General features: G+C 40.6%; 1 protein-coding gene across 1 annotated transcript in view; it reads left to right on the forward strand.

Moving 5' to 3' along the window:
• Positions 1 to 27576, forward strand: part of KCNU1 (potassium calcium-activated channel subfamily U member 1) — a 144794-nt gene that overhangs the window by 38826 nt on the left and 78392 nt on the right. The window contains exons 11-18 of the mRNA XM_061134852.1: positions 10194 to 10299; positions 11560 to 11642; positions 12736 to 12805; positions 14050 to 14202; positions 21994 to 22106; positions 22486 to 22554; positions 26063 to 26152; positions 26304 to 26398. Of these exons, the coding sequence (XP_060990835.1) occupies positions 10194 to 10299; positions 11560 to 11642; positions 12736 to 12805; positions 14050 to 14202; positions 21994 to 22106; positions 22486 to 22554; positions 26063 to 26152; positions 26304 to 26398 (779 nt within the window). The remainder of the gene's footprint in view (positions 1 to 10193; positions 10300 to 11559; positions 11643 to 12735; positions 12806 to 14049; positions 14203 to 21993; positions 22107 to 22485; positions 22555 to 26062; positions 26153 to 26303; positions 26399 to 27576) is intronic.

Raw genomic sequence — 27576 nt, forward strand, 5'->3', positions numbered from 1 at the left:
TAGTCCATAGGGTTGCAAAAAGTCAGACACGACTGAGCAACTAACACTTTCACTTTTTTTTCATTGTTATATGATTTCATTGACAGAGTAAACTTTATTTATCGACTCTTGGTGTGATTTGAATTGTTTCTAGATTTTTCTGTTGCAAGTAGTTTTGTTATTAACGTGGCCTGTATATGGCTCTTGGTGGGCCTGTGCAAGAGTGTCTATGTGTGTGTGGGGACGAGCGGTTGTGGTTTAATGGTATAAAAAAATGTGAATGTTCATTTTAGGAGATAATAGCATGTTTTGCCAAGTGTTTACACCATTTCTGAAGCTTATTAGCAATATGTAAGGGACTTTGTGTATCTAAACATCTGTCCTTTTTTCTAACAGTTGACATGGTCATACTTTTTCATCTTTACAATGCAGTCAGTATAAAATGGAATCTCACTGTGGTTTTGATTTACATGCCCCTTATCACAAAGGGTGTAGTTTCTCTTCATGTTCATTACCCATATGTGTTTCATCTTTCTATGAAATGTCTATTCATGCATTTTGCCCATTTCCCTACTGGATTGTTGGTAGGGTTTTTCTTACTTAATTTCTAGGAGAGCTTAAAATATTCTGACGCTAATTCTTCATCAGTGATGTGAACTGTAGCTATATTCTTCCAGTTTGTAACTTGTATTTTCTCAGAGTATTAGATGTATTTTGATATTCAAAAGGTTTTAATATTATCATTCATATTTTCAATATTTGCAACTATATTTAATTAAGAACTTTTTGTTTTTGCTTAGAATTTTTCCCTATCCTGGTATATAAAAGGTTTTCAAAATATTTATTTTTATTTATTTATTTGGCTGTACCAGATCTTAGTTGCAGCATTAGGGGTCTCTTTAGTTGCAGCATGTGAGCTCTTAGTTGCTGCATATAGGATCTAGTTCCCTGATCAGAGATCAAACCCAGGCCTCCTGCATCAGGATCTTGGAGTTTTAGCCATTGGAGCACCAGGGAAGTCCCTTTAAATAAGGTATTTAACTGCTTTTCCTATAAAGAATTTTTGATTTTTTTTTGTTTTAAATTCCTAATTCTACTGGAATTTGGTTTTTGTGTGACATGACACATGAATAAAATTTCATCTTTTTCCATAGACACTGATTTTATCAACGCTAGTTTTTTAATAAATCCTTTTCCCCTCACTGATCTGACATGCTGCCAGTATGTCTCTTCTGTTTTCATTCTTTTTTAATCAGTTTATCTGTCACTGCATTAATACTATACTTTTTTAATTACTAAGGTTCATAATTAATCCTTATATATCTTAGGGCAAGTTTTTCCTCCTTGCTTATCTTTATTCAATAATTGACAAGCTCTTCTTGGCCCTTTATCTTCCATATAATTTTTATAATCATTTTATCATGAACTATGAAAAACTTCGGAAATTGATGAGAATCTCATTGAACCTTTAACTCAAAATTTACTTCTTTGTGTTACAATGTCTAACTCTGACTATATTATGGTTATCTGTTTATGTAGTTCTCGATTAGTGTTTCTTAATAATATTGCAAAATTTCCTAGCTTGCTAATTTTTTTATATATTATATAATTTTACATATTTATATTGTAATAAATGTATATGACATATATTTTATAGGTAATTGATATTTTCTGATACTATTGGAAGCAGTGTCTTATTAATTGTATTTTCTAGTTGTTTGCTTTTGGTATTATAAAGCAAATTGACTTGTGTATATTAATCTTCCATTCATCCATGTTGTTAAATTAGAACATGTTGTCACTTACGTCTGAAATCTAAAAAAAAGTCATCCTTGCAAACAAAGCGGAGAGATGGTTTGCCAAGGGTTGGGAATTGGGAGAAATAGGGAGAGATTTGGTAAAAGGGTACAGACTTTCAGTTTTAAGATGAATAAAGTCTGAGGATCTAACATAAAACATGGTGACCGAGGAGGAGCCAAGATGGCGGAGGAGCAGGACGGGGAGACCACCTTCTCTCCTACAAATTCATCAAAAGAATAACTGAACGCAGAGCAAACTTTGCAAAACAACTTCTGATCGCTAGCTGAGGTCATCAGGCGCCCAGAAAAGCAGCCCATTGTCTTCGAAAGGAGGTAGGACAAAATATAAAAGATAAAAAGTGAGACAAAAGAGCTAAGGACGGAGATCCGTCCCGGGAAGGGAGTCTTAGGCGGCATTGCTTGGGGTAGGGTCCGGGCCTGAGTGCCCTGAGGACAATCGGAGGGAGCTTCTGTGAGTTGCCAACTTGAACTGTGGGAGACCAAAAGAGAGAGAGAAAATTAACCGGCCGGAACACACTGCCAGCCGTTCGCAGAACAAAGGGACCGAGAAAGTCCAGAGAAGAGCTCGCAGGCTGCGGACCGGCCCAGCCCCGCCGGAGGCAGGAGGCAGGGGGGAGGGGAAGGTTGCGGCGAGACACAGGGCGCAGGCACCCGACCGGCGCGGGCGGGGACTGGGGCTGGGGACGCGGAGGGCAGAAGGCGCGCGCACCCGACTGGCGCCAGCGGAAACTGAGACTGGGTCCGCGGAAGGGAGGGGGCGTGCCACACCTGGGGAGAGTGCGCCCACCAAGCCCCTCGCTGCCTGGACCGCTCTGACGGGGAAGGCACAGAGAGCAGGCGCAGCTTTTCGTTCCGCGCTTTTGTGGAACACCCGAGGGCTGGAACCTCGCGCAGCGCGGGGCGCGCTCCATATGGAGCGGCCGGGAGCCTGAGCAGCGCAGACGGAGAGGGCAGCGTCGGCCCCTCCCGGCAGCCCCAGCCCGTCCCCGCAGAGCGACGGAACTAGCTACCTGAATAAGAGTCCACCTCCGCCCGCCTGTGTCAGGGCGGAAATGAGGCTCTGAAGAGACCGGCAAACAGAAGCCAAATAAACAAAGGGAACCGCTTCAGAAGGGACTGGTGCAACAGATTAAAATCCCTCTAGAAAACACTGACTACACTGGAAGGGGCCTGTAGATATCGAGAAGCGTAAGCTGGAACGAGGAGCTATCTGAAACTGAGCCGAACCCACACTGACCGCAACAGCTCCAGAGAAACTCCTAGATATAATTTTACTTTTTTTTCTTTTTTTTTTCTTTTTTTCTTTTTTATTTTCTCTCTTTTATTTTCCTTTAAAATCCCCTATTACTCCCTCATTTCCATAGATTTTTATGATTTTTTTAATTAGGGAAAAAAAAATTTTTTTCTTTTTTTTTCTTTCCTTTTTCTCTTCTATTTTCTATTTTTCTTTTTCTCTTATTTCTTTTAATGTCCTCTAGTACTCCTCTACTACTCCTTAATTTTCATTTTCAATACACTATAACCTTACAAAAAGAAAAAGAGAAGCCCTATTTTTAAACCGAAGATTATTCTCTCCCAATCTTGACTCTCTGTTTTCTACCTCAGAATACCTCTATTTCCTCCTTTCCCCTTCTCTTCCCAATCCAATTCTGTGAATCTTTGTAGGTGACTGGGCTACGGAGAACACTCTGGGAACAGACAACTGCGTAGATCTGTCTCTCTCCTCTTGAGTCCCCCTTTTTCTCCTCCTGCTCATCTCTATCTCCCTCCTCCCTCTCCTCTTCTTCATGTAACTCTGTGAACCTCTCTGGGTGTCCCTAACGGGGGAGAATCTTTTAGCCATTAAACTAGAAGTTTTATTATCAGTGCTGTATAGTTGGAGAAGTCCTGAGACTACAGGAAGAATAAAACTGAAATCCAGAGGCAGGAGACTTAAGCCCGAAACCTGAGAACACCAGAAAACTCCTGACTACATGGAACTTTAAGTAATAAGTGACCGTCCAAAAGCCTCCATACCTACACTGAAACCAACCACCACCAAAGAGCCAATAAGTTTTAGAGCAAGACATACCACGCAAATTCTCCAGCAACGCAGGAACATAGCCCTGAACATCAACATACAGGCTGCCCAAGGTCACACCTAACACATAGACCCATCTCAAAACTCATTACTGGGCACTCCATTGCTCTCCAAAGAGAAGAAATCAAGTTCCATGCACCAGAACACTGACGCAAGCTTCCTTAACCAGGAAACCTTGACAAGCCAATCGTCTAACCCCACCCACTGGATAAATCCTCCACAATAAAAAGGAACCACAGACCTCCAGAATACAGAAAGCCCACTCCAGACACAGCAATCTAAACAAGATGAAAAGGCAAAGAAATACCCAACAGGTAAAGGAACATGAAAAATGCCCACCAAGTCAAACAAAAGAGGAGGAGATAGGGAATCTACCTGAAAAAGAATTTAGAATAATGATAATAAAAATGATCCAAAATCTTGAAAACAAAATGGAGTTACAGATAAATAGCCTGGAAACAAAGATTGAAAAGATACAAGAAATGTTTAATAAAGACCTAGAAGAAATAAAAAAGAGTCAATTAAAAATGAATAATGCAATGAATGAGATAAAAAACACTTTGGAGGGAACCAAGAGTAGAATAACGGAGGCAGAAGATAGGATAAGTGAGGTAGAAGATAAAATGGTGGAAATAAATGAAGCAGAGAGGAAAAAAGAAAAAAGGATCAAAAGAAATGAGGACAACCTCAGGGACCTCTGGGACAATGTGAAATGCCCCAACATTCGAATCATAGGAGTTCCAGAAGAAGAAGACAAAAAGAAAGGCCATGAGAAAATACTCGAGGAGATAAGAGCTGAAAACTTCCCTAAAATGGGGAAGGAAATAGCCACCCAAATCCAAGAAACCCAGAGAGTCCCAAACAGGATAAACCCAAGGCAAAACACCCCAAGACACATATTAATCAAATTAACAAAGATCAAACACAAAGAACAAATATTAAAAGCAGCAAGGGAGAAACAACAAATAACACACAAAGGGATTCCCATAAGGATAACAGCTGATCTATCAATAGAAACCCTCCAGGCCAGAAGGGAATGGCAGGACGTACTGAAAGTAATGAAAGAGAATAACCTACAACCTAGATTACTGTATCCAGCAAGGATCTCATTCAGATATGAAGGAGAATTCAAAAGCTTTACAGATAAGCAAAAGCTGAGAGAATTCAGCACCACCAAATCAGCTCTTCAACAAATGCTAAAGGATCTTCTCTAGACAGGAAATGCAGAAAGGTTGTATAAACGTGAACCCAAAACAACAAAGTAAATGGCAACGGGACCACACCTATCAATAATTACCCTAAATGTAAATGGGTTGAATGCCCCAACCAAAAGACAAAGATTGGCTGAATGGATACAAAAACAAGACCCCTATATATGCTGTCTACAAGAGACCCACCTCAAAACAAGAGACACATACAGACTAAAAGTGAAGGGCTGGAAAACAATATTTCATGCAAACGGAGACCAAAAGAAAGCAGGAGTCGCAATACTCATATCAGATAAAATAGACTTTCAAATAAAGGATGTGAAAAGAGACAAAGAAGGACACTACATAATGTTCAAAGGATCAACCCAAGAAGAAGATATAACAATTATAAATATATATGCACCCAACATAGGAGCACTGCAATATGTACGCAAACACTAACGAGTATGAAAGAGGAAATTAATAGTAACACAATAATAGTGGGAGACTTTAATACCCCACTCACAACTATGGATAGATCAACTAAACAGAAAATTAACAAGGAAACACAAACCTTAAATGACACAATGGACCAGCTAGACCTAATTGATATCTATAGGACATTTCACCCCAAAACAATCAACTTCACCTTTTTCTCAAGTGCACACAGAACCTTCTCCAGAATAGATCACATCCTGGGCCATAAATCTGGTCTTGGAAAATTCAAAAAAATTGAAATCATTCCAGTCATCTTTTCTGACCACAGTGCCATAAGATTAGATCTCAATTACAGGAAAAAAAATTGTTAAAAATTCAAACATATGGAGGCTAAATAACACGCTTCTGAATAACCAACAAATCATAGAAAAAATCAAAATATGCATAGAAATGAATGAAAATGAAAACACAACAACCCAAAACCTATGGGACACTGTAAAAGCAGTGCTAAGGGGAAGGTTCATAGCATCACAGGCTTACATCAAGAAACAAGAAAAAAACCAAATAAATAACCTAACTCTACACCTAAAGCAATTAGAGAAGGAAGAAATGAAGAACCCCAGGGTTAGCAGAAGGAAAGAAATCTTAAAAATCAGGGCAGAAATAAATGCAAAAGAAACTAAAGAGACCATAGCAAAAATCAACAAAGCTAAAAGCTGGTTTTTTGAAAAAATAAAATTGACAAACCATTAGCAAGACTCATTAAGAAACAAAGAGAGAAGAACCAAATTAACAAAATTAGAAATGAAAATGGAGAGATCACAACAGACAACACGGAAATACAAAGGATCATAAGAGACTACTACCAGCAGCTCTATGCCAATAAAATGGACAACTTGGATGAAATGGACAAATTCTTAGAAAAATATAACTTTCCAAAACTGAACCAGGAAGAAATAGAAGATCTTAACAGACCCATCACAAGCAAGGAAATCGAAACTGTCATCAAAAATCTTCCAGCAAACAAAAGCCCAGGACCAGATGGCTTCACAGCTGAATTCTACCGAAAATTTAGAGAAGAGCTAACATCTATGTTACTCAAACTCTTCCAGAAAATTGCAGATGAAGGTAAGCTTCCAAACTCATTCTATGAGGCCACCATCACCCTAATTCCAAAACCAGACAAAGATGCCACAAAAAAAGAAAACTACAGGCCAATATCACTGATGAACATAGATGCAAAAATCCTTAACAAAATTCTAGCAAACAGAATCCAACAACATATTAAAAAAATCATACACCATGACCAAGTGGGCTTTATCCCAGGAATGCAAGGATTCTTTAATATCCGCAAATCAATCAATGTAATACACCACATTAACAAATTGAAAGATAAAAACCATATGATTATCTCAATAGATGCAGAGAAAGCCTTTGACAAAATTCAACACTCATTTATGATTAAAACTCTCCAAAAAGCAGGAATAGAAGGAACATACCTCAACATAATAAAAGCTATATATGACAAACCCACAGCAAGCATCACCCTCAATGGTGAAAAATTGAAAGCATTTCCCCTGAAATCAGGAACAAGACAAGGGTGCCCACTCTCACCACTACTATTCAACATAGTGTTGGAAGTTTTGGCCACAGCAATCAGAGCAGAAAAAGAAGTAAAAGGAATCCAGATAGGAAAAGAAGAAGTGAAACTCTCACTGTTTGCAGATGACATGATCCTCTACATAGAAAACCCTAAAGACTCTACCAGAAAATTACTAGAGCTAATCAATGAATATAGTAAAGTTGCAGGATATAAAATTAACACACAGAAATCCCTTGCATTCCTATATACTAACAATGAAAAAACAGAAAGAGAAATTAAGGAAACAATACCATTCACCATTGCAACAAAAAGAATAAAATACTTAGGAGTATATCTACCTAAAGAAACAAAAGACCTATACATAGAAAACTATAAAACACTGATGAAAGAAATCAAAGAGGACACAAACAGATGGAGAAACATACCGTGTTCATGGATTGGAAGAATCAATATTGTCAAAATGGCTATTCTACCCAAAGCAATCTATAGATTCAATGCAATCCTATCAAGCTACCAATGGTATTTTTCACAGAACTAGAACAAATAATTTCACAATTTGTATGGAAATACAAAAAAACCTCAAATAGCCGAAGAAATCTTGAGAAAGAAGAATGGAACTGGAGGAATCAACCTGCCTGACTTCAGACTCTACTACAAAGCCACAGTCATCAAGACAGTATGGTACTGGCACAAAGACAGAAATATAGATCAATGGAACAGAATAGAAAGCCCAGAGATAAATCCACGAACCTATGGACACCTCATCTTTGACAAAGGAGGCAAGGATATACAATGGAAAAAAGACAACCTCTTTAACAAGTGGTGCTGGGAAAACTGGTCAACCACTTGTAAAAGAATGAAACTAGAACACTTTCTAACACCATACACAAAAATAAACTCAAAATGGATTAAAGATCTAAATGTAAGACCAGAAACTATAAAACTCCTAGAGGAGAACATAGGCAAAACACTCTCCGACATAAATCACAGCAAGATCCTCTATGACCCACCTCCCAGAATATTGGAAATAAAAGCAAAACTAAACAAATGGGACCTAATGAAACTTAAAAGCTTTTGCACTACAAAGGAAACTATAAGTAAGGTGAAAAGACAGCCCTCAGATTGGGAGAAAAGAATAGCAAATGAAGAAACAGACAAAGGATTAATCTCAAAAATATACAAGCAACTCCTGCAGCTCAATTCCAGAAAAATAAATGACCCAATCAAAAAATGGGCCAAAGAACTAAACAGACATTTCTCCAAAGAAGACATACAGATGGCTAACAAACACATGAAAAGATGCTCCACATCACTCATTATTAGAGAAATGCAAATCAAAACCACAATGAGGTACCATTACACGCCAGTCAGGATGGCTGCTATCCAAAAGTCTACAAGCAATAAATGCTGGAGAGGGTGTGGAGAAAAGGGAACCCTCTTACACTGTTGGTGGGAATGCAAACTAGTACAGCCGCTATGGAAAACAGTGTGGAGATTTCTTAAAAAACTGGAAATAGAACTGCCATATGACCCAGCAATCTCACTTCTGGGCATACACACTGAGGAAACCAGATCTGAAAGAGACACGTGCACCCCAATGTTCATCACAGCACTGTTTATAATAGCCAGGACATGGAAGCAACCTAGATGCCCATCAGCAGATGAATGGATAAGGAAGCTGTGGTTCATATACACCATGGAATATTACTCAGCTATTAAAAAGAATTCATTTGAACCAGTCCTAATGAGATGGATGAAGCTGGAGCCCCTTATACAGAGTGAAGTAAGCCAGAAAGATAAAGAACATTACAGCATACTAACACATATATACAGAATTTAGAAAGATGGTAACGATAACACTATATGCAAAACAGAAGAAGAGACACAGAAATACAGAACAGACTTTTGAACTCTGTGGGAGAATGTGAGGGTGGGATATTTCAAAAGAGCAGCATGTATACTATCTATGGTGAAACAGATCACCAGCCCAGGTGGGATGCATGAGACAAGTGCTCGGGCCTGGTGCACTGGGAAGACCCAGAGGAATCGGGTGGAGAGGGAGGTGGGAGAGGGGGATCGGGATGGGGAATACGTGTAAATCTATGGCTGATTCATATCAATGTATGACAAAACCCACTGAAATGTTGTGAAGTAATTAGCGTCCAACTAATAAAAAAAAAAAAAACAAAAACATGGTGACCATAGTTGATAACACTATTGTATAATTGAAATTTGCTAAGAGAGTAGAATTTAAATGATGTCACCCCCACAAAAGGTAAATGTGTGAGGTGTGATGGATGTGTTAATTGACTCAATGGGAGGAGTCTTTCACAGTATATACATCTATTAAATCATGTCATACACTAAAGTGAAAAAGTGAAAGTCACTCAGTTGTATCTGACTGTTTGCGACCCTGTGAACTATACAGTCCATGGAATTCTCCGGGCCAGAATACTGGAGTGGGTAGCCTTTCCCATCCTCAGGGGATCTTCCCAACCCAGGGATCGAACTCAGGTCTCCCACATTACAGGCAGATTCACTAAATGTTTTATAATTTTAATTGTCAATCTTGCCTCAGTCAAAATGAAAAATGTTCTAAAGTTGTTTGCAGAATTTATAAATATCAAACTTGATTATCATTTTCCCCTTTGATCTGTCAATAATTGAGAGAGATGCATTGAGATATTTTATTACAATGGCAGATTCATCTATTTGTCTCTCCAGTTTTGTTAAAATGTTTACATATTTAGAAACTATTTCATTTAGTTGTTTTAAAATGCTATGTCTTTTTGAATAATTGAAATATTCTTATCTGATCCTGAACTTCCTTGTTCTTAGTAATTCCTTCTTTTTTTGGCATTCATTCAAGTTGCATTTTTTTACATCACTATGATTGATGTACCTGAGCTTCAGACTCATTCCTAGATGTAGGCTAATGGGATCAACATCACTTGAGCATGGGGATTAATAATGGTGGGTGGATATTTTCCAAGAGTATTAGGGTTTTTATTAAATGCACTAAATAATAGTCTCTAAACCAAAGCCACTCTTCTTTTTCCATCTTTGACATGGCCTCGTTTGTCCAGGGTCCTTCCTTCGTTGGAATTGGAAACCATATTTAAGTGCCACATGGCCTATACAACCTTTGTTTCTGGGTCTGCACTGAAGTGGGAGGATCTGAGGCGAGTTGCGGTAAGATCTAGTTCTTTTCCTCCTTGTCGTTTCCCTAAGCTGCAGCAATTAAGATGATAGCGTGTTGCTCTTCCCAAAGGTATTACTCCAAACTCTTAACTGGGGGAAATATGACTTCTTCAACTTAAAAAAACTGATCATAGAGGAAGTGTTAGCAATTGACCTTCAAATCCTTTTTGACAAATACCAAGCTGACCTCACTGTTTATATACACTTCTATTTTAACTTTTTATTTCACTGAAATCTCTATCTACAACAGTTTTATTTTATCATTCTAATAGATCTGGAAAAATTGTGGATAGCAGAAGTGTGTTAGATCTTTCTGTCCAAGTAGGATTCTTACCAGATGACAGATTTCTAGGAGTCTGTCAGCTTTCACCAACCTCTCCTAAACACACTGATAAGCCCTCTGATTGAAAGGGCATGAATGAAGATAGCAGAGATCACATTTAAGCTGAGACTAAGACAGATACACACCCTCTAGACATCTTTCATTTTAGATCAAGGCCAGCATCCTTTCATGTTTTAGGTTTCAAAGAATCACATATACCAAAAGCTTCAGTTTTTAAAGCAGAGATCTATAGAGTCAACACAAAGAAGTGAAGCAAAAACTGACACAGGCAAAATAATCTTTCTCATCCCTGCAACTTGGGATAAGAACCTCTTCAGTAATTTTTTTTTTCTAACCTGAAAGGCAATTGCTTAAAAGGTCTTATTGCTCATGCAATTGCTTAAAAGGTCTTATCGCTCATCACTGCTCATAAATTGATGTTTTTGGATGACAGGAAAAATATCACTATGCACTGTTCCCATTTTAAAGCAATCTGCATCTGTGTCGGGGACCCTGATCCATCTAAGGTGCCTCTCTCAGATATCCTTATCTCCAGTCCTTCTCGAGTGTGCTCTCTTTCTTATTGGAATTCTATGACAAAACCATGGGCTGCCTAGGTGGCTCAGTGAGAAAGAATTTACCTGTTATGCAGGAGATGCGTGGTACACAGGTTCAGTTCCTGGTTCGGGAAGATCCCTGGAGTGGGGATCTTCTACTCCGGGGACACCTACTCCACTATTCTGGCCTGGGAAGCTCCAAGGACAGAGGAGCCTTGCGGGCTACCATCCATGGGGTTACAAAGAGTCAAGACACGACTGGGTGACTGAGCATGTTCCAGATGACAGAACCCTAAGAAAACCCCAAATGGGAACAGGCAAGCATTGCCCATGCAATTAACTAGGTGACTGCTGTTTCATCTTGAAGAATAGGTGGACTCTGCAGAAGCGTGCCTGATCATAGCCAACCCTCTGTGCAGTGATTCACATGCTGAAGACTCTTCAAACATTATGAGGTAAGAAGCCGGTGATGTGTCTTATATGTTCAGATCCTGGTCTTCATTTTCTCTCCTTTAAAATAAAGCCCGGTACATAGGACTAAACAGGTGTCATCTATCATAGCACAGAGGATTCATCATATTCCAGGTTTCTGCCTTATTTTTTGCCCCCAGAGACAGCAGATATATGAAAAAAGGAAGTCAAAATAGAGTTTCCTGTATGTTGATGTGCTTTTCCACTTACTTTCCTGGAGTTCTATATGAATAACAGCTGTGTAAATTTAAAAAGCAAACATACAGATAACCGATAAACTGTTCAGATAGCGCCTTTCTCACTAACGTCACCTCAAAAATAAAGACAGCATGTATGATTTGTGAACCTTATTTGGAGACTTTATTTACTGGGGTTTTTGCCAGGAGTCTTAGTGAAAGGTTGTGTGTGGTTCAGTATGGTGCACTTTTGACTCTTGGCCATATTTTCAAGATGGCTATGGATAGTGTTACCATCCTGAACTGAACTATCCGTGAGCAGGAGCTTAATGTGTGGTATGATATTTAAATGATCATTGTGATGGCCATGCCATTGTACCTAACCCACATAACCTGTTGGCCCTCAGAGCAAAATAAATGTATATAGCTGAAGGTGACTCTACAAAAAGCAAGGAAAGGCTGAGAAACTTGCACTATGCAGTAAATGTGAGAAGGATCTTAGTTTTTTATTTTGTAAAAGTTGTTTTGAGAAAGTTGTGTTAGACAGTCTATGAGCTACTTCAACGACAGACAGCAACTCGGTCCCTATTTTATTTTATTTTTTGAAATTAATGTGTTTGAGTTTGAAAGCTACAGTGTATGAAAATTCCTCCGTAAGAATTGGTCCCAGATGACCACAGTCTCTTAATACCAAGAGCTGACCTTACCATAGATATAATTTGCTAAGTCACTAAAATCATAGTATTCTTCCACGTGTGTGCTATTAAAGATCATAACAAAGAACTTTGTAATACATATTTTCATGTACTTTGGCACACATCAGTTTAACTGTGTATTGAATTATATTACGAAGATGTTAGACATGGCACTTCACTAATGAGAATATTTGTTATTTATCTAGGGTGCTCTCTATCAAGAACTATTACCCTAACACCAGAGTCATCATACAGATACTTCAGTCTCATAACAAGGTACTGCAACATCATAGCCTGTTCAGTCTCCTCCTGTTTGGGTCTGCGGACCTAGATGAACCTTAGCTCCTCCAAGTAATGTATGAACTTACTACTTTCTAGTGGGTCTACACACAAAAGGTTTTTGCCAGTAGTAGGTGAAATTGGGAGTCTCATTAAGATTATTAATCACATAAAAATGTCAATGTGGCAAGAGTTATATTTATATACTTTAAAAGCGACCTGATGGTCTGGAATCCGGTCATCCTGAATTTAGATGCTGACTCAGATCCTTCCGTTCGGGTCTCTGACAGGTCTTGACACAGCCTTAAATACTGAGCACCGCTAAAATAAGTAGGCAGGTTGGACAATGACAAAGGTTTGAGAGACAACCAAGGCCTGAGGCAAGGTTGAACAATGAGATTCATCTACCGCACAAGTCCACTCATTCAAAACTGGGAGAGATGGCTATTTTATCTAACGCATAGAAGGCAACACAGAGAGTCAAATAAAAGGAAGAAACAGAGGAATATGCTTCAAAGAAAAGAACAAGATTAAACCTCAGGGGGAAAAAAAGCTAATGAAAAGGAGAAATAAGGACACACACAAGACTGAAAATGAGGGGATGGAAACATATATCACGTACCAATGGAAAGCAAAATAAATCTGAAGAAGCTATACCTGTATCAGCCAAGATAGACTTTAAAACAAAGACTTTAATCAGATTAAAAGAAGAGCATTGCATATGATAAAGGGGTCAATCCAGCAAGAAGATATAACATTTGTAAATATTAATGACACCAACATCAGTTCAGTTCAGTTCAGTCGCTCAGTCGTGTCCGACTCTTTGCAACCCCATGAATCACAGGAGGACCTAAATTTATGAAGCAAATGTGAAAAAATCTAAAGGGAGAAGTAGACAGCAGTACTTTGTTTTGTTGAAGTACAGTTGATGTAAAATGTCATATTGGTTTCAGGTGTACAATATTCGGTATTTGTATATGTTGTGAAATGATGTAGTGATTCAGTTTTTTTTTATAGATTATACTCCATTTAAAGTTATTTCAGAATAATGGCTATATTTCACTCTGCTGTACTGCACATCCTTGTTGCTTATCTACTTTATACGTAGCAGTTGGTGTGAAGAGAATTCCCTGCCCCTGTCTTGTCATTCCCTCTCTTTACCCACTGACAGCCCACTAGTTGTTACTAGCTTGTTTTCCGTGTCCACGACACTGTTTCTCTTACTTTCTACCCTGAAATAGGCCTTTCTGCCAAAGATCCCCAGCTGGAACTGGAACACTGGCGACAACATCATCTGCTTTGCTGAACTAAAGCTTGGATTCATCGCCCAGGGCTGCTTGGTACCAGGCTTGTGCACCTTCCTGACGTCTCTATTTGTTGAGCAAAACAAGAAGGTAACCTTGTAAACTGATGTTGAATCTTGGCTCTGTCCCCATGTCCTCCTGAATTTAAGATCAGATATAGAAAATAAAAATTGAGGAAAGCAAGAAGGCCCTGAGAAATGAGATTTGGCTTCTACTTAAGCTGAGAAGGGATTGAGAGATGTGGATTGAAGTCCCACGCACCGCACTGACCTTAAAGAAGTTGTTTGTCTGATTCTTTCCCAAGAATTATTATTGTCGTTTAGTCACTATGTCATGTCTGACTCTTTTTTTCCCACCCCATGGACTGTGGCCCACCAGGCTTCTCTGGCCATGGGATTGTCCAGACAAGAATCCTGGAGTGGGTTGCCATTTCCTTCCCCAGGGGATCTTCCTGACCCAGGGATCGAACCTGCATCTCCTGCATTGACAGATGAATTCTTTGCTGCTGAGCCACTGGGGAAACCCTTGCCTAAAAATATTTACTTGCAAAATAGAACCATAACTCTGCTTCCTCCTTGCACTCCATGATGTTATGAATCTAAATGTATTCATAAATGTAGAAGCACTTTGAGTTACTAAAGATGAAAAATATAAAATAAAACTTATTAGTGGAGATTTCACATATTAACATATAAATTAAATACAAACTAATGGACAATAAGAAATAATTATTTTCATCAGAAACAATTATACAAATAATCATTAATATTTAATTTTACAGACTATTTTGGGGTGTTCTGTGCAGCAACAATAATACTAGCCACATGTTGAATGCCTACCGTGCGTCATACATTTTAAATACATGATGTTTCAGTCACAGAAAACTAAACAAACTGACCACATGGACCACAGCCTTGTCTAACTCAATGAAACTATGAGCCATGCCGTGTAGGGCCACCCATGATGGACGGGTCATGGTGGAGAGTCTGACAAAATGTGGTCCACTGGAGAACGGAATGGCAAACCACTTCAGTATTCTTGCCTTGAGAACCCCATGAACAGTATGAAAAGGCAAAAAGATTGACACTGAAAGATAAACTTCCCAGGCTGGCTGGTGCCCAATATGCTACTGGAGGAGACTGGAGAAATAACTCCAGAGAGAATGAAGAAATGGAGCCAAAGTGAAAACCGTGCCCAGTTGTGGATGTGACTGGCAATGGAAGTAAAGTCCGATGTTGTGAAGAGCAATACTGCATAGGAACCTGAATGTTTGGTCCATGAATCAAGGTAAATTGGAAGTGGTCAAACAGGAGATGGCAAGTGTAAATATCAACATTTTAGGAATCAGTGAACTAAAATGGACTGGAACGCGCAAATTTAATTCAGATTACCATAACGTGTACTATTGTGGGCAAGAATCCCTTAGAAGAAATGGAGTAGCCCTCATAGTCAACAAAAGACTCCAAAATGCAGTACTTAGGTGCAGTCTCAAAAGTGACAGAATGATCTCTGTTCATTTCGAAAGCAAACCATTCAGTATCACAGTAATCCAACTCTATGCCCCAACCACTAATGTCGAAGAATCTGAAGTTGAATGGTTCTATGAAGACGTGAAAGACCTTCTAGAACTAAAACCCTAAAAAGATGCCCTTTTCATCATAGGGGCCTGGAATGCAAAAGTAGGAAGTCAAGAGACACCTGAAGTAATAGGCAAGTTTGGCCTTGGAGTACAAAATGAAGCAGGGCAAAGGCTAACAGAGTTTTGTCAAGAGAATGCCCTGGTCATAGCAAACACCCTCTTCCAACAACACAAGAGACTCTAATCATGGACATCTCCAGATAGTCAATACCAAAATCAGATTGATTATATCCTTTGCAGCCAAGGATGGAGAAGCCCTATACAGTCAGCAAAAACAAGACCAGGAGCTGACTGTGGCTCAGATCATGAACTCCTTATTGCAAAATTCAGACTGAAATTGAAGGAACTAGGGGAAATCACTAGAACATTCAGGTATGACCTAAATCAAATCCCTTATGATTATACAGTGGAAGTGACAAATAGACTCAATGGACTAGATCTGATAGACAGAGTGCCTGAAGAACAGTGGACGTAGGTTCGTGACACTGTATAGGAGGCAGTGATCAAAGCCATCTCCAAGAAAAAGAAATGCAAAATGGCAAAATGCTTGTCTGAGGAGACCTTACAAACACCTGAGAACAGAAGAGAAGGGAAAGGCAAAGGAGAAAAGGAAAGATATACCCATCTGAATGCAGAGTTCCAAAGAATAGCAAGGAGAGATAAGAAAGCCTTCTTCAGCAATCAGTGAAAAGAAATAGAGGAAAACAGTAGAATGGGAAAGACTAGAGATCTCTTCAAGAAAATCAGAGATATCAAGGGAACATTTCATGCAAAGATGGACACAATAAAGGACAGAAAAAGTATAGGCCTCACAGAAGGATAAGATATTAAGAAGAGGTGGCAAGAATACACGAAAAACTGTACAAAAAAGATCTTTATGACCCAGATAAACACGATGGTGTGGCCACTCACCTAGAGCCAGACATCCTGGAATGTGAAGTCAAGCAGACCTTAGGAAACATCACAATGAACAAAGCTAGTGAAGGTGATAGAATTCCTGCTGAGCTATTTCAAATCCTAAAAGATGATGCTGTGAAAGTGCTGCACTCAATATGCCAGCAAATTTGGAAAAGCTGAGCAGTGGCCACAGGACTGGAAAAGGTCAATTTTCATTCCAATGCCAAAGAATGTTCAAACTACTGCACAATTGCACTCATCTCACATGCTAGCAAAGTAATGCTCAAAATTCTCCAAGCTAGGCTTCAATAGTATGTGAACCAAGAACTTCCAGATGTTCCAGCTGGATTTATAAAAGACAGAGGAACCAGAGATTAAATTGCCAACATCCACTGGATCATCAGAAAAGCAAGAGAGTTCCAGAAAAACATCTACTTCTACTTTATTGACTACGCCAAAGCCTTTGACTGTGTGGATCACAACAAATTGTGGAAAATTCTGAAAGAGATGGGAATACCAGACCACTTGACCTGCCTCCTGAGAAATCTGTATGCAGGTCAAGAAGCAATAATTAGAACCAGACATGGAACAACAGACTTGTTTCAAATTGGGAAAGAGTACATCAACGCTCTGTATTGTCCCCCTGCTTATTTAACTTATGTGCAGAGTACACTATGCGAAATGCCAGATTGGATGAAGCACAACCTGGAATCAAGATTGCAAGGAGAAATATCAATAACCTCAGATATGTATATGCCACCACCCTTATGGCAGAAAGTGAAGGGGAACTAAAGAGCCTCTTGAGGAGGTGAAAGAGAAGACTTAAAAACTGCCTTAGAACTCTACATTCAGAGAATGAAGATCATGACATCTGGTCCCATCACTTCATGGCAAATAGATGGGGAAACAGTGGAAACAGTGACAGACTTTCTTTTCTTGGGCTCCAAAATGCCTGCAGATGATGACTGCAGCCATGAAATTAAAAGATGCTTGCTCCTTGGAAGAAAGATATGACCAACCTACACAGCATATTAAAAAGCAGAGACATTACTTTGCCCATCAAAGGTCCATCTAGTCAAGGCTATGATTTTTCCAGTAGCCATGTATGGATGTGAGATTTGGGTTATAAAGAAAGCTGAGCACAGAAGAATTGATGCTTTTGAACTGTGGTGTTGGAGAAGACTCTTGAGAGCCCCTTCAACTGCAAGGAGATCCAATCAGTCAATCCTAAAGGAAAACAATCCTGAATGTTCATTGGAAGGACTGATGATGAAGCTGAAGCCTTAATACTTTGGCCACCTGATGCAAAGAACTGACTCATTGAAAAAGACATGATTCTGGGAAAGATTGAAGGCAGAAGGAGAAGGGTATGACAGAGGATGAGATGGTTGGATGGCATCACCAACTCAATGGACATGAGTTTGAGCTCTGGGAGTTGGTGATGGACAGGGAGCCCTGGCGTGCTGCAGTCCAGTGAGTCACAAAGAATTGGAAAGGACTAAGTGACTGAACTGAACTGATGTTTCTCTCAGTATTTCAAGGGAATATCCCAGTTGTGGAAGCTAACTAGTTGACTGTATAATAAGTTGATGAGTAGCAGACAGAGAATTGTCTGACTTGCAGTCTTACTCCTGTGCCCTCTGCCTGTGGCTGTTTAATACCTACTCCCAGTCTCCCACATCAAGTCTTTTGATACCTTTGCTTGAGACAAATTAAATGACTCAATGGACTACCGGGATGAAATATGCTAGCACATAGCATGGCCTTCCAAATGCCATCCCCATGAAGTGCTCCAGGAAAAATATTCTTAACGCTCAGCTGGGTCTGGAAAACTCAAAGTTTCTCCAGAGAGTGACCTTTCTCTCCACACTTGACTCTTCCTTTGCTCAATTTTCTTTATGACTTCTCTTTGCACTTTATTTCCTTTTTTCAAGTAAATGTTAAAAAAAAATTGGCATTCCTTTTCTGGTCCCTTCTCCAGTACTGTAAAGAAAAAGCAAAAGAAGTGAAAGATTCAAAAGATGCTCTGACCAGCAAAATGCTCACTGGAAACCACAGAATTCCTTCTGTGAATATAAGGAGATGAGGCTTCCCAGATGGCACTAGTGGTAAAGAACCCGCCTGCCAATGCAGGAGACATGAGATGAGGCTTTGATCCCCGCATAAGAAGATCCCCTGGAGGAGGGCATGGCACCCCACCCCAGTACTCTTGCCTGGAGAATCCCATTGACAGAGGAGCCTGGCGGGCTACAGTCCGTAAGGTTGCAAAGAGTCCGACACGACTGAACGACTTAACACATAACACACACATACACGGAGAAGTAGAACTGGCTGTCAGGCAGTCAGAATGAGCCTTGGTGATGCTACAGTGAGCAAACTTTACCCTTCACTTAGTGGTCACTGTGTGTGACCCGGGAAGTGGCTGGGGAGGACATTGTCTTTGCCTGTGAGTTGAGTTATAAGCTTAGAAAAACGAGAGTTAACTGCAATATCTGTTGTGGTGACTGTGATTTTACTCTCCGTGTCTGGAGAAAATAGAGTGAGAACTCTACATGAAGACTTTGTCTCCTTCATGGAAACACAAAAGGTACAGATGTACAGCCTGCTCTGTTGTAGCTTTATTTTCTGTCATTGTTTGTTGTTGGTTTTTCTTACTGTCTGTTTGTCTAAGTTGGAACCTCCTCAGTGATGATGGTCGCCTGTCAATATTCATACAGTGGCTTCTGGAAGATAGGAATTAAGGGAGATTTGGGGTCATGATCGTTGGTTGATCAGGGGGTTGAAGTCTGAAACCCCCTTTCAGGAATTCTAAACTGGTCAGAGTCAGGGCAAAATTTTCTCATGTTGTACTCTGCTCTGGTACTTTAAATTCTGAAAATAATTAAATTAATTAACTAAAATTAATTCAATTAATTAAACCTATTAACTTAGATTTAATGGTCAGGATGCCACTGTCTTATGGCCCACTTTGCTTGGATGAGGCATTTAAACTTTCTCTGACAGTTTCTGCATCTGTAAAATAAGACTTGCTGATCTACTCATAGGCTTCCAGGTGGCGCTAGTGGTGAAGAATCCATCTGCAATGCAGGAGACATAAGACACACGTGTTCCATCCCTGGGTTGGGAAGATCATGGGGAGAAGGGAATGGCAACCCACTCCCGTATTTTTGCCTGGAGAATCCCATGGACACGGGAGCCTGGCGGGCTGCAGTCCATGGGGTTGCAAAGACTTGGGCAGGACTGAAGCCACTTAGCCTGCGATCTACTTGTGACCTGATTTTTCCCAGGTATTCAGTTAATATTTGTAAAACTTCTGAGCAGTCAGATTAGAAAGCCTTGGGTCAGTGCCACATATTCTGACTCTACTGATCTATTTTGATTATATGGTGAGAAATTGTAATCTGAGTAGCATTTCTGGTTGGTTCTAGGCACAGAGCATTGCCTTAAACTTAAATTTGGATTAGATTTAATCCAACTGATTTACTTGAACTCCCTGAGTCTACTATCCAAATCCCAAATCCCAAATCTATCTTGTCTTCCTGTTTCTCTTTCTGATTAAGAAAAAAAAAAAATGACTCAAGAAACCTTCATGTCTATGGATATTTTTTGGGCCATGTGCTCAGTGGTGTCCAACTCTTTGTGACCTCGTGGACTGTAGCCCACCAGCCTCCTCTGTCCATGGGATTTTCTAGGCAAGAATACTGGAGTGGGTTGCCCTTTCTTCCACCAGGAAATATTCCTGACCCAGGGATCAAACCCACGTCTCATGTCTCCTGCATTGCAGGCAGATTCTGTACCTGCCAAGCCATCAGAATTTTACTTTCTGCAAAAACTGGAACCTTTGGGTTGGCAGCACTAAGCCAGGTTCTGTAGTCAATGAGGACTTAAAGTGTGGCCTGACCTGCCCAAGGAGGTGAGCCTTCCTCACTAAAGGATTTTAAGAAAGTGAGAGGGGACTTCCTGGTGGTCCAGTGGTTAAGAATCCATCTTCCAATGCAGGGGATGCAGGTTCAGTCCCTGGTCAGGGAACTAAGACCCCCCACACTGTGCCTGTGCACTAAAACTAGAGACCCTCATGCACCCACGAGAGAGAGCTCGTCCACCACAGTGAAGACCCAGTGAAGCCAATCATAACAGTAATTAAAAGAAAATGGGAAAATGCAGGAGAGCCTGCAGCTTGGGACTTGGATGAGGTAGGCTGGAAAGAAGTGGTCCTTTTTAGCAGGGCAGGAATTTTTTGTTCATCTGTTTCTTTTTGTTTTTTTCTTCCTAAACCACAAGATGGCCATCTGAGGCATGTTTCTGGGCTGGCCTTAACTCTCCAGTGCCAAGATGTTTCACAGTTCCTAGAAATTCCAGGCTTCATCGGAGATCCTAGGCTTTAAGGGGCCTGTCCTGCTCAGAGCAGTGTGGTGGTGATTCTCATAGCTGCAGGGGAAGGAAGAAGACGATGCAAATAGAGAAAAACAGAATCCCAGGGGTCTTGCACAAATGAGACAGCATTTAGCTTTTTCTGAGAGACAGAGAAATCCTTCCATCACATCCCCCTTTGTCTAGAAACCTGCTGCTGTCCTTGATTTTTACGTTGTCATGTCCAAGCATTGGGACGGCTTTTTGAGTTTATTTGAACCAAGAAGGGTTCTGATCCTAAGCAAATGTCATCAATATTTTCATCCTTGTGGCATATGATTAGTCAGTGAGTAGGAAACTTATATATATATAAGATATATATATATATATATATATATATATATATATATATATATATATATATTAAACAGTCATATCTAGGAGGAGATAAGTTAGATTCCACATTCCACTTCCCATCTTATTGTTCCTGACTCAAAGACCAGTCTATCTGCTGAAATAACTGGAAGAAGAATTCATTTCTAGCAGGAGGCATGATTAAATCATGATGCTTTCTGTTCATTCTAGGAAGCATTGAGATGTATGATGGAGTTTTAGTTCTTCCTTGAAAATTTGTCCAGTTAATCATGAGGACAAAACTCCTTTCTTTTCATTTAAAGAAATTTTTTTTTTATATGGACCATTTGAAAATCTTTACTGAGTTTGTTACACTGTGGCTCCTGTGGTTTATGTGTTGGTTTTTTTGGCCACAAGTCAGGTGGGATCCTAGCTCCCTGACCAGGGATCAAACCCGCACCTCCTGCATTGGAAGGAGAAGTCTGAACTCCTGGACCACCTGGGAAGTCCTGACAAATCTCCTTCCCGGGACCTGAATGCCAGCGGGTACTGGTTTGGTACTGGGCAGAACACGCAGCTTGAACTAGCAGGCCCTGAACTCCACGTCACCCTGCCTCCCGTGGCCTGGCTGTGTGTTCCAGATCTGTCCTCACGAGCCCTGGCAGAAGCTTTTCTGCAAAGGCCTGAAGAACAAAATCCTGACGCAACGTCTCTCCAATGACTTTGCTGGGATGAGCTTTCCTGACGCTTGCCAGTAAGTGCAGGGAGAATCTCTCCTCGCTTTCCTGCATGCACTCTTTCCCCAGAGTAGGTGGGGTGGCCGGCCCCGAAGGCCTAAGGACGAGCAAGTCGGAGCGTCTGCCGCCTGGGCGGGGGTTTACAGTCCGTGCAGGTCAGGTTCATGCTGTCCCCGTTGACTCCCTGGCTGTGGGTTGCTCCAGGGCGGACTCACTCTCCACCAGTGTCCAAATGTTCAGAGAACGCTTCCCGTTTGAGAGGCCCTCCCCGCGCCGAGGGGGCGGTGTCCTCCCAGCACAGAGCCCAGCCCAGCATCCGGCCTTCGTCCTCCGTGTCGCTGTGAGCCGGGGCCCTGCTGTCCTGCCTCACCGCCCCCTTCCTGCTCTCCTCTCCAGGCTCTGCTTCACAAAGATGCGCCTCATGCTGATCGCCATCGAGTACAAGTCCGCCTGTCACCGTTACTGGTATCAGTGAGGCTTCGGATCTCTTCTTGAGGACACTCTTTAAAGATTATGGTTTCGGCAGAGACACAGCCGTAACTAAACTTGTGGCCCTGTGGTGAGAGCTGGCCTCTCAGGCACCCAGGAAGCTGTGGTGCATTTGATACTCTCTATGAACACTGGGGTTCCAAAGGTTACCCTAGTGGGTGGGCAAAGGCTTTGCCTCTGTTGCGGTGGTCTTGCCCCAGTGTCTTTCATGATCAGGAGAGAGAGAGGACAGGATCACTTTCTCAGATCTGTTCCTCTTAATATATTCCCAGATCCTGTAAGGCTTGACCGTAGATCATACCATGAAATAGAATTATTTGTGATCAAGGTGTTCCCACAAGCCTTAGAAAGCCTTAGAAACTAATCTGAAAAATATGAAAAAAAAAAAAAATGGGGATTTGACTGACCTACTGGGTAAAGTATTCTGTTGATCGGGTAGATGGAAGAAAGAGGTACCCTTATTAGACCATAAGCATTTCCTGAAAATGAGTATAGGATAATATAAGAAGTATGAGAAGTGATCATACAATAAAAAAAGAAAATCCAGAATCAGCCACAATGATATAGAGATAAAAGATGCTGGAAAACAAGAAAAAGCAGCGCTTACATGGAATGGGAAACAAGAAACACGGTGGCTTGTGTGTAGTTTTTTTTTTTTTTTTTAGTGGAAAACTTCCTTTAATTCTGAATTAAATTGGAATCATTAGACTAGGTTCAGAACCTGAATCTGATTTGCCAGGTCAGTGGCCTTGGAGAAGTGTCCATCACCTGTAGAATGAGGAAGTCACATGAATGAATTCCTAGGATCACTTCCAGCTCTAAGACTGACATTACCAGGAACCTAGAATCATAGGAAACTCTTAAAAATTCAGTAGTGTTGAATGACATTAGTATAAGTATCTGAAAAGTTAGAAAGAAGGAATAATGTGTCAGGTAGAGAGAGTGTAGAAGGTATCTGAGCAAACGAACTCAGTGGGGTATGTCACAAAGCAAGTCCTTAAGGAGAGTGGAGACTGGGATCCTCTGGCCACTCCATTTTATTTAACAATTCCACCATGCTCACGAAAATTTCAAAATCTAAACCCATGTCCAAGTTCCCTTTCTGCTGGAAATAGATGCAAGTGAAGAGGTTGGTGTCTTACTTCACAGGCTGGGCAGTTTGAGTTTCAGAACAGCCCGAAGCTTGATCAGGGTTTTAACTCTGATCGGGTTTGAACATCTTTGTCCTTCAACGACTGGGATTATACATCAGAATTATTTGCAAAGTTTTAGAGACAGAGATTTCAAAACCCCACTTGTGAAAGACAGACATAGAATTCAAAAATACCACTTATAAAACCCAAATCTGTGAATTGGTTTTGAATCTCCATGATATAGTCATTTTTGTTCACTGGCAGGCAGAAACGACTGCTCTTGATACCATTTCCACATTTAACATCCTAGATTCCTATCAGCTTTATTGGGGTGACTTTTAGGACACTGTGGACTGGAAACAGGAGTGAGCAGCTAAGTTCCATGTATATTCAAGAAGTTCTGGTGCTATTTACTTCCTAGCAGACATCTACCCCCAATGAGAGAGACACTTGCTCTGACATAGACTTAACTCTGGCTTCTCACCAAAGAGTTAGAGTTGCATCAAAGGAATAAAATCCTGATTTGGCAAAGATATTGGTAATAGCAGTCTTACATGATTGCTGGTTCCTGACCAACACTGCTATAAACACTTCACTTACATGAACTCCTGAATCCTCACAACAACGCTGTAAGAAGGGTACAATTATTTGCTCCATTTTATGGAGGAGGAGCTAAGAAAAGGTCAGTAGTTTTTCCAAGCTTACACCACACCCAAGGGGCAAACGAGAATCTGAACTCAGTCTGGGCACTTATGTGATCGGAGCTCTTCTGATCATCTAGCTGTGCTAAATCCACCACAGTCATTACCCAGAATGAAAACAGGGAAACTCAATGCTGGGCTTTAGGCAGGCATATTGAAAAACTAGGGGGAAACCAATCTCTCCTCACTTTTTATTTTCTTTTCTAATTGATACACTTCAGTAGACTCTAGGATGTGCAAAAGCCCTGGGTAATCCTCAGAGTCTGTCTTGGGGAATAATTTATCACCTGGTAAGCGGTAAAGCTGGATGAAACCCCAGTCAGAGAATTTCCTGAGTCTGTTCCAGGGGCCAGCACTTTCTAACAGAGCAGCTGGTCGTGATTCATGAAGATGGGGGCAAGTCTTTGGGAAAAGTTCACCTTTTCTTGCAAATGCAACCAGAGAAGTTATCACGACAGTATCTTCATAACTAAGTATTCAATCTGAGTTCAGAGGACCCTGCCTTTAAAAAAGGAGATATTAAGATACAACTTGAGCATTCTTGGGTAGTGAACATCAGCCCATGATATTGGAGTAGGGGAGGCAACAAATCCATGCACTTTCCTTTTCAGACTTAAAAGCAATCATTCCATGTATGTGTTAGTCAGTCAGTACTCAGAGAAAGCGCCACATACTGTCTCATATAATAATCTACTGGAACACAGCTATTCAGCATCTTTTACTCTCAGCATAGAACTGAAGAGCTTTTGTTGTGCAAGCTCTTTTATTTTTGTAAGACTCTAACACACTTGCACATTACTTTGGAATATCCTAACAACAGACTCAAGTTTGCCCAAACGAAGACTTGACCTCTTTTCAATGTGAATATGATAGGAAGGAGGAAAGTAGAACTTTGATCACGTACAAAGTGAGGGAAGGCATAGGGTTATAAGACCTCACCATATTGGAGGTCTGAATTAAAGGAAGTAACAGCGGGAGAGCCTGACAAACAGGGAGAATTTGAGGAATTCGGATAGTCACAGTGGAGTAGCCCATCAAAAAATATCGTGGTTGAAATTTATAAGACAGTGTTTTCAAGCACCCAAACCATAATAAAACAGAAAATCAAAATATTCAAGTAGTGTAGAAATAGAAACAGTTCATGTGGTTCCTGCTTTCAAAAATCTTACAATCAAGATAGATGCAAGTGAAGTCAAAGACATGAGTTTAAAAATTGTACTGGCCAATAAAAGGAACTCTTGAATCCAGCTATTAATAGTTAATCTAGAGGGTAAAAAACCTAAGGATGTACACCACTAGAATGACCGTAAGACTAGCAACTGTGTGGCCTTGGCCTCTTTGGCTTTGGATATCTCAAATTAGCAAAGCTTCCTGCATCTGCATTGCTTTGACTATTTCTGATTCAGGGCATAGTCCAGGGAATGTATGCAGCTCAGGGACTGAGTTTTGACCTGGCTCCCTCTCAGGATTATTTGTCAGCAATCGATCAATTAAATGCAGTCAAATCCACATTTTCTACTGTAAATTTCCAGCAGTAAAAGGGGATCGAGTCCTATTAACTCTGCAACTTAAGAGAATCCATTGGTGAAAACAGATATTGCACCAGAATTTGGAGGGGGAAATTACTGTATTTTTATTTTCTGTTTCCAGTGGGCTGATACTAAATCCACCTGCTCAGGTTAAGCTCCGTAAGAACACACTAGGGTTCTTTATCGCTGAATCTGCAAAGGATGTCAAAAGGTAAAAAAAAAAAAAAAATTTTTTTTTATCACTTTACGGGGAGAAAGCCCTAAAGCAAATACAACTTAATGGCAGACGGGCTGAGTCAGCTCCGTGCTGCTTCTGCGTGAAACCTCACGTAAGTCATTCTTGATTTGCTTTCGTTGTCCAGAGCCTTCTTTTACTGTGCCATCTGTCACAGCGATGTGCAGACACCCGAGCTAATTGAAAAATGTGACTGCAAAAGCAAGATTCTACACGCGACAGGCAAGTGCGCTTTCTGTGTCCTCCGCCCAGCTTAGGGGGTGTGGCCATAGAAAGGGGCGGGGCTTCATCTCTCAAAAGAGGGGATCACTTGAACTTGGCCGAGAAGAGACAGATATTTCCCCACTGGGCGTCACAGACCTGAGGATCTGTCCTTTAGAGCTGGAAGAAACCTCACTAGTTCTAGTTCTCTGGTACAACCCCTTCACAGGCTAGACAAATGAGCTCTGGAAGAGATGCAGTAATTTTATCCAAGGTCACACAGCCAGCTGGAGGCACCTCCCAGCTCAGTCCCAGGCATACGGGCGATGAGCCTGTTGCCTTTTCTCCATGTATTTTCCCACCTTCAATCTGAAAGTTCAGCGCTGTAAGGACGACCCCTCATGACCTTTTCTGTTTGTTTGTTTGTTTTTTAAATTTTATTAAGATGTCTTTGACATGCAACATTGCATACGTTTAAGGTGTATGACATGATCTGACTGACACGTTTATATCACATTGTATGATTGCCATTGTAGCGTTAGCTAACACCCGTGTCACGGGCCATAGTTATCATTTCTTCTAGCGTTGGGGACAAAACCGTTCCCTGAGGACTCTGTTCCTTCCGGATTGTCAGGAATGTAAAATTTTCTCCTTCTGACATCGTAATGAAGAAATGAAACTTTCTGCCTTTACTCAAATTGAACTGGATAGCTCACCAGCAAACCCTTACCACTTGATGGTAGGAAAGATTAACCTCGAGAACTCACAATAATTTAATCCCTTCTGGTTGAAATTTTAGTCTCTTTCGGGTACATTAAAGATGATTTAGGTTCATTCCCAGTGTTTCGGCATTTAAGTTTAATTCAGAATTTGAATTTCCTGTCAGGACTCTTCTTCTCACTAAGCTTCTTCTCTTCTCCTGAGTGGTAGTCTCTCTGAACGCAGGCGTAAACTTGCTTAGCCCCGTGGACAGGGGCATCCCTCCATGAGAGTCCTTACTGGCTCCTGAGTTCTGTATATTTCTGCTTCTGTGGCCTCTGCGTCAGCAATGAGTGACTGTTCCTCCTGGATTTAGGTTTTCTGTTGTTTGTTGCTGAGACCCATCATCCCTGCCATAGCTTCTAGACTTTTTTTTTCCAGATAGAATTTTCTTTTAAAAAATTATCTTTTATTGACGTAGAATTGATTTACAGTGTTGT

This window comes from Dama dama, chromosome 32 (assembly GCF_033118175.1).
Source record: "Dama dama isolate Ldn47 chromosome 32, ASM3311817v1, whole genome shotgun sequence".
Classification (NCBI taxonomy): Eukaryota; Metazoa; Chordata; class Mammalia; order Artiodactyla; family Cervidae; genus Dama; species Dama dama.